The sequence below is a fragment of the Coturnix japonica genome, chromosome 8 (genome assembly GCF_001577835.2).
Source record: "Coturnix japonica isolate 7356 chromosome 8, Coturnix japonica 2.1, whole genome shotgun sequence".
Classification (NCBI taxonomy): Eukaryota; Metazoa; Chordata; class Aves; order Galliformes; family Phasianidae; genus Coturnix; species Coturnix japonica.
The window spans coordinates 14,559,538-14,575,138 of record NC_029523.1 but is presented as its reverse complement, the minus strand read 5'-3'; the positions used below and the strand labels follow the sequence as shown (position 1 = coordinate 14,575,138).

At 36.2% G+C, this 15,601-nt stretch overlaps 1 protein-coding gene across 8 annotated transcripts in view; it reads left to right on the top strand.

Moving 5' to 3' along the window:
• Positions 1 to 10,786, top strand: part of PRKACB (protein kinase cAMP-activated catalytic subunit beta) — a 62,220-nt gene extending 51,434 nt beyond the window's left edge. For all 8 annotated transcript variants that reach the window (XM_015870206.2, XM_015870205.2, XM_015870212.2 and 5 more), the window contains 5 exons: positions 87 to 213; positions 2,307 to 2,402; positions 3,356 to 3,478; positions 4,687 to 4,851; positions 7,706 to 10,786. In XM_015870206.2, coding sequence (XP_015725692.1) covers positions 87 to 213; positions 2,307 to 2,402; positions 3,356 to 3,478; positions 4,687 to 4,851; positions 7,706 to 7,831 — 637 coding nt within the window. In that variant the 3' untranslated portion in view covers positions 7,832 to 10,786. The remainder of the gene's footprint in view (positions 1 to 86; positions 214 to 2,306; positions 2,403 to 3,355; positions 3,479 to 4,686; positions 4,852 to 7,705) is intronic.
• The last annotated feature ends 4,815 nt before the right edge of the window (positions 10,787 to 15,601 follow it).

The following is a 15,601-nucleotide window of genomic DNA, read 5'->3' as shown; positions in this document are numbered from 1 at the left end:
GTATCATCTGTTTCTGGCAATCTGGTGGCTGTTTCAGTATCTTAGCATAGCATTGATTTACTTAATATTGTTTTAATTCTTCACAGTGAACCACATGCACGGTTTTATGCAGCTCAGATAGTGCTAACATTTGAGTACCTCCATTCATTAGACCTCATCTACAGAGATCTAAAGCCTGAAAATCTTTTAATTGATCAGCAAGGATACATCCAGGTATGGTAGTCTTCATATATTTGGAGAGTGCACTCACAGTTCACAGTGCAGATTTAGGTAATTGGAGCAAATGTGTTTAGAATAAATGAGCTGGTTGGCATGTTAGCATATATATTCTGGGGCATCACTGGGCAGAACTTCCTGTGACTGGAACAAAGTATACACGTTTACTGCCTGTGCTTAACAAAATTGTCAGGTTTTCCGCTGGGGTTTGTGGTGAGGAGGAGGTGATTACATGGCCCTGTTCATCTGAGATATATTATACATCTGCCCTAAAATGAGAAGGTACCCTACAGCATCTGATTCTCTGCATTATCGATATAAGCAGTTGATGATGATTAGATGTCCACATCTGTAGTATAGTACTTAATTTCAGGCAGTAGTTAGTCTCCCAGCCTTGGAGAGCCCATAACCCTCCTAGCAGTTCAAATCAGAATTGCAATACTGCAAATTACTTTTGTTTTACAATAGTTTCTCAGCACCTCTTCATCATCTTTTTAGTTTCTTTGCTTGTGATCAAATGGGAAAGTGATACACAACAACAAACATTCTGCAGTGCCCTGCAGTTCTTATACTGTTGAAGCTTCTCTTTATTCATAGCATCACTTTTAGCCACAACCAAGTCTAACAAGAAAATAAGTAATAAAAACATTGAGATAATAGGAAAAGACTCATAATGAGCTTTTTTAACTGAATAGTAATACTGCATGGAGAACAAATTAACACTGTAGGGAGAAGGGAAGTAAGAATTTCATTTATGTGGCTAAAGAGCACCATGAACATAAAGCTGTGAGTATATTCTGTAGAATTGTTGACTCTCTGTACAGCAGTACGTTTTTTATTGATGGTGGGCAAATCACAAATGCTAACAGAGTCAGCAGTCAGTCTTCCCATGGCAGGTTCCTTCGTTTCTGCTTCAAAACTGTTGATATGTTCATGCTGCAGCTCCAACTAAATTTTGTTTAGAAGCTCTGTTGTTTTTTTAATTTTAAAACAGTTACTTGTTTGTCCCATGCCTGCAATGTGTTTTACACAGATTAATATGCATTCACAAACACAGCAGTGATTCTTTGCTGACAGAAGCAGGTCTGCTAAGTCAGCACATTTGCTCTCTCCATTTGGTTGCTGTTGTTTCTATAAAAAAACAAAGTAAAAGCTGCCATATAGTTGGCATTTAGCTTGTTTAACTACCTCTGTGTGACCTTACTGTATCAGAAACATTGGCACAAGTTGTTATGTAGTTAGTGATACCAAGGAGAAGAAAATAAAAGGAATGGATCCTCAAATAAGCATAGACTTGATAGGTTGAAATTGGTCCCAGAATTTCAAAAGTAACCTGCTGGCTTCCATATGTATTCTGCAATATGGTCCAGGAAAAATCCCAGAGTGAAAGCTGAAATAGCACACAAAGCTCTGAAAACTAACTGCAGAAAATATGACAAGTGGAATAAAGAATCCTTAACAGCCAAGAACTTGTCATTCGTGACTACAGTTACAGCTACATTTTCTCCACATACACAATCTTCAGATGAGTAAACTGGATTCTGGTGAAGATTTCAAAGATATTCAGAACCAGAAGTTACTGGAAGACCTTGTCTGCGTTGTCATATTCCCACACTATTTTTTCCATGTAACCTTTATACACTTCTGCTATAAAAACTTCCCCAAGATTCTCTGGTATCTTAACCCCTTTTGTGATTCATTTGTTTGTCAACTAGGGGAAAAGATAAATATCTTGTTTATATTCACATTCTCCAAACTTTTAGTGGGATAAACAGTTGGATGTGAAATGTGTAAGAAAATATATTAATATTTTGCAGTACTTACAGATGAGGGAGTTGCAGTTTCTACTGATGGTTGAAATTCTAAACGGATTTTTTTTTTTCAGGGAGGGAATATTTATTTTTGTGCTGTTTATTTTATCATTAGAAAAAAAAATGCAAGTGAATTAAAATTATCTGAAAAAAGTTGCCATGTAGGAAGGATACATGTGACTGTGTGATAGTATGTTATCTGGCACACAATTTTTTCCCATGTATAAAATCCCCCTCCAAAATATTTCAGAGGTACTTAATTTTAAATTCTTATGCCAGGTCACGGACTTTGGCTTTGCAAAAAGAGTAAAAGGAAGAACTTGGACATTCTGTGGGACTCCAGAATACCTGGCACCTGAAATAATACTCAGCAAGGTACTTCAGTTCTGTAAATGATAACTGTCAGTCATGTATTTTATGTGATTTAAAGGTATCGCTTAGTTATTAATCTCTAAGGGATGAACAGTTGCTGGTAGTTGAAAAATCAAACTGCAGACAAGTTTTATTGAAGTATACAAAATTTAAGTTTTCTATCAGAAGTGTTAACAGACTAGAAGAGGAGATCCAGAACTGCATAATGGTTGAGTTAGTAGTCATTGAGAAACTACTTGCAGCGTTTTATGTTTAAAGCCATGAATCAAACATGGAAAAACACTGGTCTTGCATGTGAAATATATGCAGTCTAATACTTGTACTCTATTTGAACATAGAAAAAATCTTATTCAGAATATAGCTATAGTACCTGTTCATGTTTTGCAAAAGAAAAATTCTTATAGTTCATTGAACCATTCATAATATTCACAATCATGTTAAATTATGCATTGTATAGTTTAACTAAATACCATTTGTAGACCTTTAAACTTAAACAGAAAGTGTTTTTACTTTAGGTGAATTTGTTGCATATCCTTGGCTTTTATGACATTAGCTAAAGCAGCAAAGCAAGCTGCAGTGCCTCTACTACAAATTCTCCATAGTTGATTTTTTCAAGAATAACTGAGTCTTGACCTTGAGCTTTGTAGAAGATCTCAGAGGGAGCACATGAAATTGATGGCGTTGGGAGGGCGTTCTGTATTTATATATTCTATGTGTCCCATCGGTGTAAACAGATCACTGGGAGTCAACGCAAGAATTTGCACAAAGTGTTTTGCTTTCATTACAGTATTGCTGTTAGAATCTGAGAGCTTCAGTTTGGTTTAAACTAGGGTTTATTAAATAAATAAATTGTATTTTTAAAATATTTTCTTTCTTTACATTGCATAGATATTTGTGTAGCAAATGTTAAACTAATTTAGAAATGGTACTAACAGTGTATTTCTGGTTTTATCCAGGGTTACAACAAGGCAGTGGATTGGTGGGCATTAGGAGTGTTAATCTATGAAATGGCAGCTGGATATCCCCCATTCTTTGCAGATCAACCCATTCAGATTTATGAGAAGATTGTGTCTGGCAAGGTAAGTAAAGGCTCTGTATGTTTTTTCAAGCACCGTTTGTTTTTTGCTGTATCTGCAGCACCAGCACCTGATTTTTATGTGGAGTTGATGCAAAATTCACTGGATACTATAGACACTGATCAATTTGGTATGAATATAGCAGGGGGCCTGGGATTGGATGACCTTAAAGGACCCTTCCAAACCAAACCTTTCTATGAATGTGGGAAGAATTTGTAATGAATACTTCTTGGGTACAAGCATTGTGACAGTAGAAGTAATCAAAGCTTTAAAAATCCAAATGTTTGCAGCCTGTATGGTTCCCTGCCATCAGATTTAAAATGCATCTTTTTAAATTTACCATCACTGTGGTATTATGCCATTCTATGCTTGGATAAAAATGATCCAGTAACTATTAACAAGCACTTTCCAAAACGTTGTTTACCTAGCTGTTTTCTTCATAGAAATATCTTTGTAGCTTTTGAGAAGCTCTAAAGTGTTTCCATAATTCCTAGTAGTTTTCTTCTGTAGCAGTTAAGTGCTGTAGTTTTGATGGGGTTTTTGTTTTTATTTTTCCAATTTTATCTATTTTGCTTTACATTTTTTACTGTTTATCATTTAATCTGTTGTTAAGTCCATGAGTGCATGGCTGTGGAAACAGCACTGGACTTGAGCACTGGAAAGTGTAGTATTCCATTCTCAGCTAGCAGTATATTTCCTTTATAAACTTAAGTTAATAGTTTAATTTGTCATGCATTTAGTTTGTTAATTAGAATACCTGGTGTACATGAATGTTATTATTATCTATTTTGTCTATATGTACACTCAAAGTGTGTGTGTATATATATTATTTATATAAATTGCATATGTGTAGTGTAAAATTTTGGTCCTAGAAATTAGTTGAGAATGCCTTGAAATGTGGTAGTATTGTTGTGAAACTGGTTAGTAAAATTTAGGTTTAGCTTTCACTTTATTTTTATATTAAATTAATATTTTGTCCCCTACTCGATCAAATCTAGAAACCTCCAGGTCAGAAAATGATAGATGGGCAAGGTAATGCTATTGGTAAGGACTTTCTGAATCAGAAATACGTGTTCCTATGTTACTATATGATTTATAGTTAAAAGTAGAATGGTAAGTGGCACCAATGCTTCTTTTTGTGTGATCATTATTTTAGCTTATACAAGGGAAGAATCAAATCTGCATATTAATGTTGTGGATGTGTATTTCAGGTAAGATTCCCATCACACTTCAGTTCAGACCTAAAGGATCTTCTAAGAAATTTACTCCAGGTAGATTTGACCAAACGATACGGAAATCTCAAGAATGGTGTAAATGACATAAAGAACCACAAGTGGTTTGCAACTACAGATTGGATTGCCATTTATCAGAGAAAGGTAAGACTTCCTGAATCAAATTATTACTGAGCTGTGAGGAGTTGAAGTCCAATTTCTAATAATTTTGTTTATTTTTGCCTTCTTAAATGTGCAATTTTTTTAAAATGAGAAAATGTGAAAGTAGTTGAATTTTTAAGACTGAGGAGTACGTATTGATTTAATTATGTTTGTTTCTTGTTGCCATTTTATCCTGGACCTCCATATATTCCTGTTGTCTTAACACGTGTTTGTGCTTTAGTCTATTTCTGGAATATCTCAGAATGAGCCATCTCCTGCCTCTCTTGCTTTTTATTTAATCCCTTCTGTAATGGCATCTATAAATACTCCTCCACAGCAGTGAGGAATCTGTTTTCCTTTCCAACTACTTCTTAGCTGTGCTTTACTGGGGAGAAACTCTAGCCAAAGCTGAAGTACCACTCTCTCTGCTGAAATGCTATTCTCACTCCTTACTCCTGCTCTTGCCTTACCTGTAACTGGAACAGGTTCAGATATTGAGTGTATCTACTGGAGGTATTTTCATTCTCACACTACATTGCAATCAACTGTGGTTGCATAAGCTGCAGCAATGATAAGAGCCCTTTTGAATCCTGTTTTATGATATTTTTAGAATGGCTATCTAGACCTGCTTGACCAACATGAAATCTAATGTGGCATTTAAGAAGTCGGTGCCCAGTATGCACCATGAACCTGCATAAGAATGAAAGTAAAACAGAGAACTGGGGCTATTTGCAGAGTATGGGGAGCCAGTAGCAAACCAGAGGAGTGCAGTAGTGCTTTCAGGGATTAATAGGGCAGGGCTGGGAAAGGATGCTGGGGAAAAAAGAAAGGATGACTGCAGTTCAGCATAGGTCTGTCTTCCAGTAGCTCCAAAGCTCCCTCTCCCATGGAAGCTAGTTGAAGCTATATTCTAGTGCTCAAGGTTGAATGTCTGTAGATTAGTGAGTTACTAGAAACATACTGGTTAGAAGCTGTTTGTTTATTTTTGGTTTTTAGTTTTATTTTTCAATAAACACCAAAAAAGACTAAAATAATTCTGTTGGTGCCGTCCCAGAAGAATCATGTGGAAGAATTGTTTAGTGTTCAGAATTCAGTCAGAAGGTTACAGTCAAGCAATAACAAACACTTCAAGGAACTGCTTACCCTCACTGAAATGCTAACAGTCTTGACTATAGAGGCATGAACTTGCTGCTGTAACAGAAGTATTTTAAAGGACAAACCTAGATACTAACAATAGTTTATAATAAGAAACTGGTTGTTTTGCTACACAAACTGACAGTACAGTTGTTATGGTATTCGCTTATATATTAATTACTAGAAGACAGGATACAATTAAGACATCTGATATTCTTTGTGTTAAGTATGGATGTTTTAAGAAAAGACTTGCCTCTGCAGAATTGTAATTATCTGTTCTCTGCTTTCTTAATGCCTGTTTACAAGATAATTTTAAACACTGAGTTTCATTCCATAGTATGTCCTTCTGGGACACCCAAGCCCCATTATATTGAAGCATTGTAAAATAATATTATATTAAATAATTATATTATTATTTTATTGAAATTAGCATTTCCAGTGCAATGCTGTAGAAAACTACTTTTACAGAAACAATAAATATTTTTAAAAGATGGTCTAGTACTACAGGCAGAATAGCTGTTATTAAGGGACTGTGAAAAGTGATACAGAAGAACTTTGAAGCATCTAATTCTATAAAATAAATGCAGTAATTCTAGAGTCTGAAACAACAGTGTATATTGCAATCTCATTTAAGCAATCATTGAAATACTGCAAAAAAACTTAAGGGTTATGCCAGCTTCTCACAAGCTGTTAACACAGCATGGATTTTCCTGAATAAATCTAGTGTTCCTTGGCAGCTCACAAAACAGAATAATGTTGTTATGCTGCAGTCTTAAGTAATACATTCAGTTACTTAATATTTCAGATGAGATCAAATCATGTTTTCTTTATGTGCTTGCATGGCTGTTTATTAAAATACTGCCTGATAATATGTTTGTACTTAAGGCCAAACAGGTATTTTCACTATAAAACAGTATTATCTCCTGCAATCTCTTTTTAGCTATCTCCTCAGTGAAGATAATAGGAAAAATGTTGTGAAATATAGACGCAAACAGCCACCTGATGCACTTCATTTGAATGCATTTGTAACTACAGCAGTAAATAAGATATTTATTGTTTTCTGAGCTTTAGTAAAAGACAGTAATTGAAAATTATTTTGAGAAGACATAAAAAGAGAATTCAGATAACGGTAAGCATATGGCTTAGCTAGGTATTTACTGAGGCTGTGTATTTTTGCAGAATACATCACCTAAACAGGTATACATTGTTTTAGGAACAGTACAATATGCTCCTGACAACTGTAGCGTGGTCTGTAAGTGCAGAAAGCTCCTGTTATTTTCTGGCACTCACTCTTCTTGGGATGTTCCTGAGAGAGATACCTACCTGATCACTCTGAATTTCCTAGTTTTTACAGGTTTAAATTTGCATTAAAATAAGTAATATTCTTTGCATAAAGATGGATATATTTTCTAAGGTCAGCATCAATAAGTAGCATGTTCTGTTGGCTTTAAGAAGCAGCAGTACTGAGAATCCTGGAAAGCAACTGGTTCTAATATATAAATATGAATTGCTTACTACCATACAGTTGGCATAAGATGCACAGAATTTCAAAGCTAACGATGTTTGTGGATTTGAGAGTATGTTCTGCCTGTCTTTTTTGGCAGGACTTGAGATGTAATGGGAATGTGGTTATGTCTGTTATCACGGTGCTAAATCTAAAGGTATTAGACTGATAACATTTAATGTGGGGTTTTTTTGTTGTTCTGTTTTTTTGTAAACACAGGTAGAAGCTCCATTCATACCAAAGTGCAGAGGCCCTGGAGATACCAGCAACTTTGATGACTATGAAGAAGAAGATATTCGCGCGTCTCTAACGGAAAAATGTGCAAAAGAATTTGCTGATTTTTAGTAGGAGTAAGAGGACAAGATGACATCAGGGCTCACATTGGGATCTTTGCACTCTGTTAACAGATGAGGTGGAGCTGAGACCATCATATGTCAAAACAGTTACCTAGTTACTTCATTCCACAAAGCTGACTGAGGTCTTTATTGCCATCTTCCATGTGTGCGGTTTGCACCAACCCTTCTAACTAGGCACAATTAAGCAAGCACTGTTTGTGCAGTAACACAGAATAATAGACCACTTTCCTACTTAACTTTGGTTTCTGTCGTTCTTTGTTTCTGTGTATTGTTCATTTTTCCCCTTTAAAATGAAGTAGTTTTTTACCCAAGAATGCTCCATTTTATTTTGAATAATGTATTATTTGTGTGAGTGAAATGGAAGGTGTTGCGGCTAGTGTGATTTAGACTGAAGTGAAAGGTAAATGTTGCTTCTAGTCTGTGCCAGCCAATAATTCTTGTCTGTCTCGTGTCTGATGCTACAATTTATAATAATAATAATTTTTTAGTAGCTCAGACTAAACCTAGCCAACATTTTTAGCATTTTTGAAGGTAGTATTTATCGCCATATAAATGTCTGCTAAATTAACTTAAAAATGTTTCTTCCTGGAAACTGACCAAAATTCAGTAGAATCAATTGGGTGGCTTAAGTAGGAGACAGTAGCTAGACCCCGTGCCTTGGTTTTCTACATCCCTGTGGTTTTCATCACTGCCTCCTTCCTTTGTATTTCCACCTAGGCAGTAGGTCAGTTGCCATAACCAAACTGTACCATGGAAAGCTTACAGTCTCAAGAGAGGGAGTAATTCCACCTGGTCTGGATTTTGGACCATATTTAACCAAGTCTACTAACCAGCATTTCAGTTGGCCGTATGAAATGACTTTAAGAACATGAACCCTAAACTCTTAAAGGAAGTTTTGGTCAGTATTGTAGAGAATGACTCATTTTGGTTCTTTCTTTCTTTCTTTTTTTTCTTTCTTTTTTAGCCAATATTTGGGCTCCCAAAATATTCCTTGTTTCAAGCCTTTTTTGATTTATTTTTTTAAAGGCATCCTTTAAAAAAACAAAAGGAAATAGAAAATGATGTTAAAGCAAAAAATCACAAAAAATAAAATGTGCTCTGCCATTGGCTTGTGAAAAGCGAATGGTTTAGCAAATGCAAAGTAATGTTCAAATGCATTGCTGGATGAACACGGTTATTTTTTGTTAGCTGTTAAGAATAAGAGGTTATTGCCAAGTTTTATTCTGGTATACTATATTAGTAAACTGAGGATGGAGTACTGCTACAATCACTTTCTTTTTAATTACAGCACTTCATTCGTGAAGAAAAGAGACAAAGTTTAAAAACTGCAACAGCTGGTTTTATTTTAGTTGCATTGTGTCTTCATTTCTAACCTACTTTCTTTCAATCAACCGGAATGTATGGTCACACAGATATAAGCGTTTGGGCTTAATTATGTTTTGTATACTCTCACCAACTGACTTAAAAGATATTGCTGTCATGTGCTAGCTTTGGGCACTTTTACACGTTTATTTCAATGTTAATAATCAGTGGCTCAGCACTTTTTTGGGGGTTGCTTTTAAACTTATTCGTAGTAGTTTTATTTGTACACTTGATTCTGGCTCTCTCGATGACCTGTCTTAAAACAGCGCATCAAAACAGTTTAAACTAGACTCATGCTTCATGATAAATTTACCTGCATACAAAGACAAATTGTTTTTAATAAAACTGAGCTCTATTGGTACACAGCCATTGTATTTGTGTGAATGTCAGTGAAAATAAACCACTGACACTCCTTCCTTTTAAGCTGTATGACACTCCTTTAAGAAAAGCCTTTGTAGACATTTTACAGAAGAGTATGAGGCGTACCATCAAACATTCTCTATGTTTAGGTTGTTGAGCATTTTTGCACAACGTCATTAGGAGGCTGACACTGAATGCAGTCTTTGTCCACCCATATTTACATATTTGCAAGAAAAGTATAAGATACTTTGCTGTAGCAAATTTTATGTAACAAAGATATATCGTCACAGTAATAAATTTAAAGAAATCCTTTGTATGAAAATGTTAAAATCTTTTGTATTTCATTTAGACCAAGGACATGCTGCTGTATGCTAGCTGTATGCGATAAATTCTACAGTAACTTTGTTGTCGTTTATGAACTTTAAAAGATTTTAATAAATGTTGGAGATCACAATTTGATTCTGTTATGATTTTAATTTTTAGTCATTGCTAATTCTAATAAGGTTCAGAGATTTTCTGTTTTGTAAAATACTGTAATCAATCATCTTGTGTGTACAATAAGACAAAAGTCTAGGAAATTGGTTCTGACGTGTCTGTCTGATATCCAGATTAAATCTACTGGGGCATAAGTGGGAAAGTCATCGTAATGCCATGATATTATGCTATTTTTTAATTTTATGAGAATCCCGTTAGGAAGTAAAATACTTTTCCAATATGGCATAATAGACTTCAGTATGGAAATAAGATTCTATTTTGGAAAAGGAGGGGAAGTGTGCAATTTCCAAGGCATTAGTGACTACATTTGACAATGTGAGTATTATACAACCCTCTCATTTAAACACAGTCATAAAATATAACTGCAGAATATTATGTTACCTGTATTTAATTTGAAAAATCATTTTCACAGTATGGAAAAATTGTATATCTATGACAGTAGAAGCTTGTTAATTTTACACATTTGAGGAATTAAGTGTTGAACTATATGGTATATTTTAATTGTACTCTAGTTGTATGTAACTTTCATTTCCAACATAAAGGATTGTATCTCATTAAGTAAATTGCTTTTTTATCTTGTCAGTTGCATTAAAACCCTTATTTTTAAATCCTTTAAAGTATTTTACTAATTTTTGCAAATAATTAGATGTTTTTAAGTGCTGCAATAGTGTGCAATATAGTAAACATTTATATACAGAAGTGCAAATTAAATTATGTACAACTCTCACACTGCTTCTTTGTGAATCAAAATGTTGTATGATGAGTCATTGCATCTCACCACACACTGAAACTAGTGTTTGAATCAAGATGAGGAGGTTAGGACCCATACTGTACATACTAGCTGGGACCCATTAAGATTTGCACTAGTCAGGATGTTTGGAGAACATGGCATGGATTAAAGGCGCTATATGAAGTCAGTGAGTTGGACTTCTTAGACAATCAAAAGAAAATAAGGTGATCATTATCAGCAATATTGTTGGTCATATTCATATTTTCACATTCAGACTTGATGCTTTTTATTAAAGATAATTGCCTGTTTTTAAATTGTCTGCAGACCCCGCTGTACAAATTTGTGCTGTGTCTCATTGTGCTGTGAATCAACTGATAGAAGTAAAGACTGTTAATGGTCTTGGCACTGTCTGTCTGGAGGCTTTTTCCGCAAGTGTTCTGAGAGGCTCTGATACCTCCGTCTGTAATGCAGCTCCTCTTCCCGCTTCTGATCAAAGCTTCAACTCTTTGCTTATGCTGTGGTATGCCTACTACTGTGGTTTTGTGGGTTTTTTGTTTTACTTTGTTTCATAGTCTAAACAAGTTTTAAAGACTTGTCTGTTTTTTCTAAAGGTAGTCATTTTGCAGTTCCTTGGATTATCTGCTTTTACTCAAACTCCCATGCAAAAGCAGCATGTCCAGCAGTAATTTGAACGTGTCATTGAAATCTGTTCTGATTTGCTGTACTTACAGGGGAGTTGACCCAGATGAGAATTTGGGAAGATCTCAGTCAATAGGGAAGCAGTAAAAGCATCATTTTGTTCTGGTGATGGGGTAGTGTATGGCTGATCTGGACATCTGACTAAAAAATGAGAAAAAAGTTTGTTATGACCATAGTAAATGGTTTCCATCTGCTTAAATATCTATAGGATAGTAAATGTGTCTTCTTACATAGTATTTATATAAAATTTTTCTTAGAAGGACAGGGCAGGTTTGTTTGCTTTTGTGTTGTTGTGCATTTTTTCCAGACTACTTGAACTTTTCTTGTTTACTGTTATAATTCTCTACTATTTCAAGTTCATACCTAAGGTGGGTAACAGCCGTTTAAGGCTTCCATTAAATCATTTGGATGAGCTCCCAATACACAACTTCAAAGTTAGAAGTTCCTTTAGGAGCCTTGTAGTCTGGATATCTCCACCCCCCCCACCCCAGAGAGTCAAATACAAATATCTTCGGGGTGGAAAAAAAAAAAAAAGTGTTTTCAAAAATTGCCTTTGTTTTAAATTTCATAAGCAATTTCTTGCAATACTGTAATTTCCACCTATGGGTGGAATTGTACGTTCCTTATTAGTGCTCAGGTTGCCATGTTTCAGTTTTTATAGACAGCATGACAGCAATCCGTTATCAAACTGCTAATTTTCTTCTACGTGTTGAGAAGTAGCCTGTATAAGAATGATACATCTTGATTTATCTATATATACATCTATGATATATCAGTACAGATAAAACAATTCACCCAATAGATGGACATGACTGCAGCACAAAAGCTCCTTAGGATGAAAAGTTCTTCTCTTTGTTTTCTGGTATTTGGAGAGAGAGAGAGAGACTGACCTCTGATTTTTTTCTATGCTCCCTTCCAGAGCATTCCTATAGTGGTGTAGTGGCCATAAAGATACTGATAATGTAAAATCAGTATGTAAATTTGTTCTTAGACAGAATTCTTTAAAAGATTGAAATGAAGAGTGTTTTCTATCCCTATGCACCTTGACAGAATCACACTCAGCCAAGTGTGAGAGCTGGTTGTGATAGCCTGATTTTAATCCTGAGCCCCTTGATTTGGGCTTTTTTTTTTTTTAAATGTAAACAAAAGGCATCACAGATGCTTGATGTTTTGCTTATTCTGTTGCTTTCTTTGCAATAACATCATAAATAGAGAAAAGGAGTGAAATGAAAGCATTTGTATTATGTAAATGACTTGTAAATAGAGAATGTGTAAATGGCTTATAAATTACCTATATCCTACAGGTATATTTCTCTACATAGAGCAGTTAACCTTTGTGGAAATACATCTTCCATAACAAACAGATTCAGTAATCCAGCTCCTAGCAGCCTGTGAGGTGGTCCTGGCTTTTTACTTTCTTCGTATCACTTAGAAAATAAAAATGTGTTCTTTTCTTCCTTTCTGCTCTTTGGTTTAGTTAAAATTACTTTCTGAAGTTTCTTCTTCAAAAAACGCTGGTGGCAGAATCAGCCTGAAGGCTACGTGATATGGGATCTATATAACATTAAAATTAAAAGAATGGTTAACATTAGCACATTGGTTCACACCAGGAGTGTGGTTCTGAAGTACACTTCACGGTTGGCCCCAGTTACTATGGCATGGCCTGTGATCACAAACTGGAATTCTTTTGGATTAACTGGAACATGTCCTTCGAAAGCATGTCTAAGATGCATCAGCTGCTACTAGAGAGTTATGGGTCAGGTTAAACTAAGGCTAATACAAATAAAGCCCTTAAAAATCTGTATTGCGTAGACATTAGGGTGTTTGTGCTGTTCTGCTTTGTAACTCCAGACCTACAGGACTCTACTGATTGCTAATGAACACAGCCTGGGTGGTCACAGCCCTGTTTCCCCATTTGTCCCTTGCCAAAAGGGGAGGGCAGGCAGTAGGATACACTGCCAGAAGCCTTGGGTCCTGCTGGGTGCCAGGTCTCCCAAAGACTCTGGTGACCTGTGGCTACAGCAGGCATTTGGAAGTGCCTGAGAGAGCCACATCACCAAGGGGGAGCTGGAAAATAGCCCGTGTTGGAGCACCTGTGGGCAGCAGGACCAAGATAGCTGCCCTAGAGCTCCACCTAGAGCCGATGTGGCAAAGACGGGCCTGGTGGAGGATTTCAGTCTGCTTCAGAGTTTAAAGGAGCTGGTATCTGCCTGAGGGGTTTGTTTCACTTCTGTCCTTACCAGGAACGTTTATGTTGGGAAATCTGACTTTACTTTTAACTTACTCCAGACTACAATGAAAATCTGTAAATTAAAATGGATCCCAATTCCAAAATGCTCTGTTTGCATTCACTTGCCAGTAGATGGCATGTAGAAATGATGTGGATCAGGAGAACAGGCAGCTTGCATAGTGCCCATTGGCGAGTAGTAGCAAACAAGAAATTTGGGTAGGAGCATTCAAATAATAATAAGGTAATGTATGCAATAACAACCATGAGTATCTGTAGCTTATCTGTTATGTTTTGCTTTTAAATCCATTATGAAATAATTAGTAACTAATATTTGCAATGTTTTAACTGGGTTTTATATCAGTAACAAAGAAACTTTTACCACTGACTTGAGCAAAAGTGTTTTTCTGTATTATGTGTCTGTACCAGCTGTATGGGAACTCTCCTGAAAATCCAGGACTGTTTAATTCTCTTCTAATTAGAAGCTATGGTCAGAGTGTTTCCTGTTTTAATAGCACCCAGTGCCATTTATTTATTACCTGCACTTGAAATTTCAGAAGTCCTGTGCTTTAAAACAAAGTATTTTCACGATAACATAATTTCTAAGCTGGTTCACTAAATATACAGCATTAATGAAAATAAGTGTATCTTCTCTATTAGGGAGCTGACTACCAATCAAGTTTAGATGCATCTTTATGTTACCTCTACTACTAATCAGAGCTGTACTGTTTAAAAGCCAAAAAAAAAAAAAAGAAATCCCAACACACTGTCCATAGTTTTTCTGCACGAGGTCAGCACCAGAGCAGCTGGAGAGAAAGTGAAGTTACAGCAACTGTGTTCTTCAGGGGGTCTCAGCTCAGAACCCATCAACAATTCAGTAAATGTATATTTTTAAAAGGTCAGCTTCACTGTTATTTGCTTAATGAATAACTTCTGAATGCCATGTCTACTTACGTTCATGAGTGACTACTTGCATGGTTTGGGTTTCACTTTGTATCAACAGAGGGTAGAGAGAGTAAGCAGGGTCCCCTCCTGCTGCTCCATTCCTGCAGTCACTGTCTTGCAATTGCTGTCTGCCAAACCATGCAAGCATCCCTTTGCCTCTTGTGTTATTGCACAAACTGTAAGATTGCATTGATTGCTTTTAGTTTTCTGGTAGTTCAGGCCCTATGGAGCCTTGAACTTCTGATACCAAGATGAGTTTGTGACCAAGCCTCTGTTCTTCATTAGGTGTGTACCTGGTCCTGAATCTTACTGACTTCAGCTTCTAAGAAAGCCTTTCGATAGGAAGGTGATATATGAATGTTACTTTGGTGCTTTAATGGGGAAGTGACTGACACCTCAGAGAACCTGTGCAGGATCCAGCAGAAACCTTCATTATGTGGGCAGCTGTCAATGGTCTTGTGTTGAAAATGGGAGGGCTCAGCACAGCTGCACTGGTATTCTCATGGAGCTGCATGGACCTGTAGGCAATTTGCCTTCTCACCTGTCCTAGTGCCAAGCAGGGCACTAGGACTGCAGGGCACCACTATTTGGCTTTTGATGGTTTCCCAGTCATAGATGGGCTTTTTACTTCTGGGGCAAAAAGAAAACCCTCCCAATAAGCGATGAGCAAAGAAGCCTTCAGATTCCTAGTCTAGTGCTCATTTCTTCACATAGTATTTAAAATGCAGTTTAGATTTCTGCTTGTGTCTTATTGACACGTTTTTGCCTATAACTGATTTTTTTCCCCTCCTTGTATTGTTCTTCATTTGCCTCATTTCTTACAGCCAAACTGTGACCATTCCGATTTCCTATAGATGTAACCGCTATTTCACCGAGTTACCTGAGCTACTCTTGTGTAAAATATCTTTATTCAGCTGGATTTTATAATGCTGGTCTTTCAA